Source organism: Otolemur garnettii, unplaced genomic scaffold, assembly GCF_000181295.1.
Source record: "Otolemur garnettii isolate 467f Iridium unplaced genomic scaffold, OtoGar3 scaffold00045, whole genome shotgun sequence".
Classification (NCBI taxonomy): Eukaryota; Metazoa; Chordata; class Mammalia; order Primates; family Galagidae; genus Otolemur; species Otolemur garnettii.
The window spans coordinates 9,896,507-9,897,557 of record NW_003852440.1 but is presented as its reverse complement, the minus strand read 5'-3'; the positions used below and the strand labels follow the sequence as shown (position 1 = coordinate 9,897,557).

Below are 1,051 nucleotides of genomic sequence, written 5' to 3'. Positions count from 1 at the left end.
CACCCACTCAGGGGAATACAGACCGAGGTATGTTTCTAAAACTCCACAATGGGTCAGTATTCAGAGAAATGAGAGTTCCATTTTAGACATCCTCCCTATCTAGAGGAAATAGGGAATTTTTGGTTTAGTTTTAACTCATCATATGATAGAGTAAATCAGTTCTATTCCCCAGTTCTCCTAACAGGGCTTCATGTTCCATACTCAGTGGAGAATATGCAGAGACCATATTGTTCAGCTATACCCTGTAATAAGTAGGCTGTGATTCCTACTGGAGCTCAGCATCCAAGCTGCATTATTTACTCACATAAGTGCTTGGGATGGGTGACGAATGAAAAGGATAGAAAACGGAAGAACATAGTGCAAAGATAATATAGGAGCACTAAGTTCGGCCAGGGGTCACAGGCTAAGTACAAAGTAAGACCTACATTAAGACCTGCTTCTGTGCATGTCATCTAGTCAGCAGCCTTGGTGGCTGCACTGGGCACCTACGGCTCCAGCCTCCTTGGCACCGGTGCCCCATCCGAGGCACAATCGCACTTCTGCACCCTCATGTTGGGCAGGCTGACCACCTGCGGCCTGGTCCTGTCTCCCTCTCTGATACTGACGATCACGGGCAGCGAGGCCACCTCCGAGGGGATGCACTGTCGCGGCCCCAGAAACGGGCACTTGGATGTCAGGGGCTCTGGGAGCTGCTGGCAGGTGCCCACACACTCGAAGGCCAGGAAGCCTGGAGGCTCCAGGACCCAGTTCTCCGCCCACTTCATCCCCTGCAGGTCAATGTACATCTCCTGGCGGCAGCAGCGTGTGCCCTCAGTCACTGGCACGTCAGGGTCACAGTCCCCCTGAGCTCTGTGTGGGCAAGGACAGGGTCAGAGGTCAGCTGGGAGGGCTGAGATCAGGGGCACGTGGGAAGGAAATTTATGAGCCATCTCTCGTTCTGTTCAGTAATGTTCGGGATATGGCATGGGTAGCTAGAAATAACTAAAAAACATTAATAACTGATATTTACCAAGAACCTCCCTAGGGACAAAGGAAGAATTTTTTTTTTTTT

General features: G+C 50.4%; 1 protein-coding gene across 2 annotated transcripts in view; it reads right to left on the bottom strand.

Moving 5' to 3' along the window:
- Window positions 1-469: 469 nt before the first annotated feature.
- The window catches only part of LOC100958496 (left-right determination factor 2), a 3,471-nt gene continuing 2,889 nt past the window's right edge, over window positions 470-1,051 (bottom strand). For both annotated transcript variants that reach the window (XM_003790994.3, XM_012805896.2), the window contains one exon: window positions 470-849. In XM_003790994.3, the coding sequence (XP_003791042.1) occupies window positions 486-849 (364 nt within the window). In that variant the 3' untranslated portion in view covers window positions 470-485. The remainder of the gene's footprint in view (window positions 850-1,051) is intronic.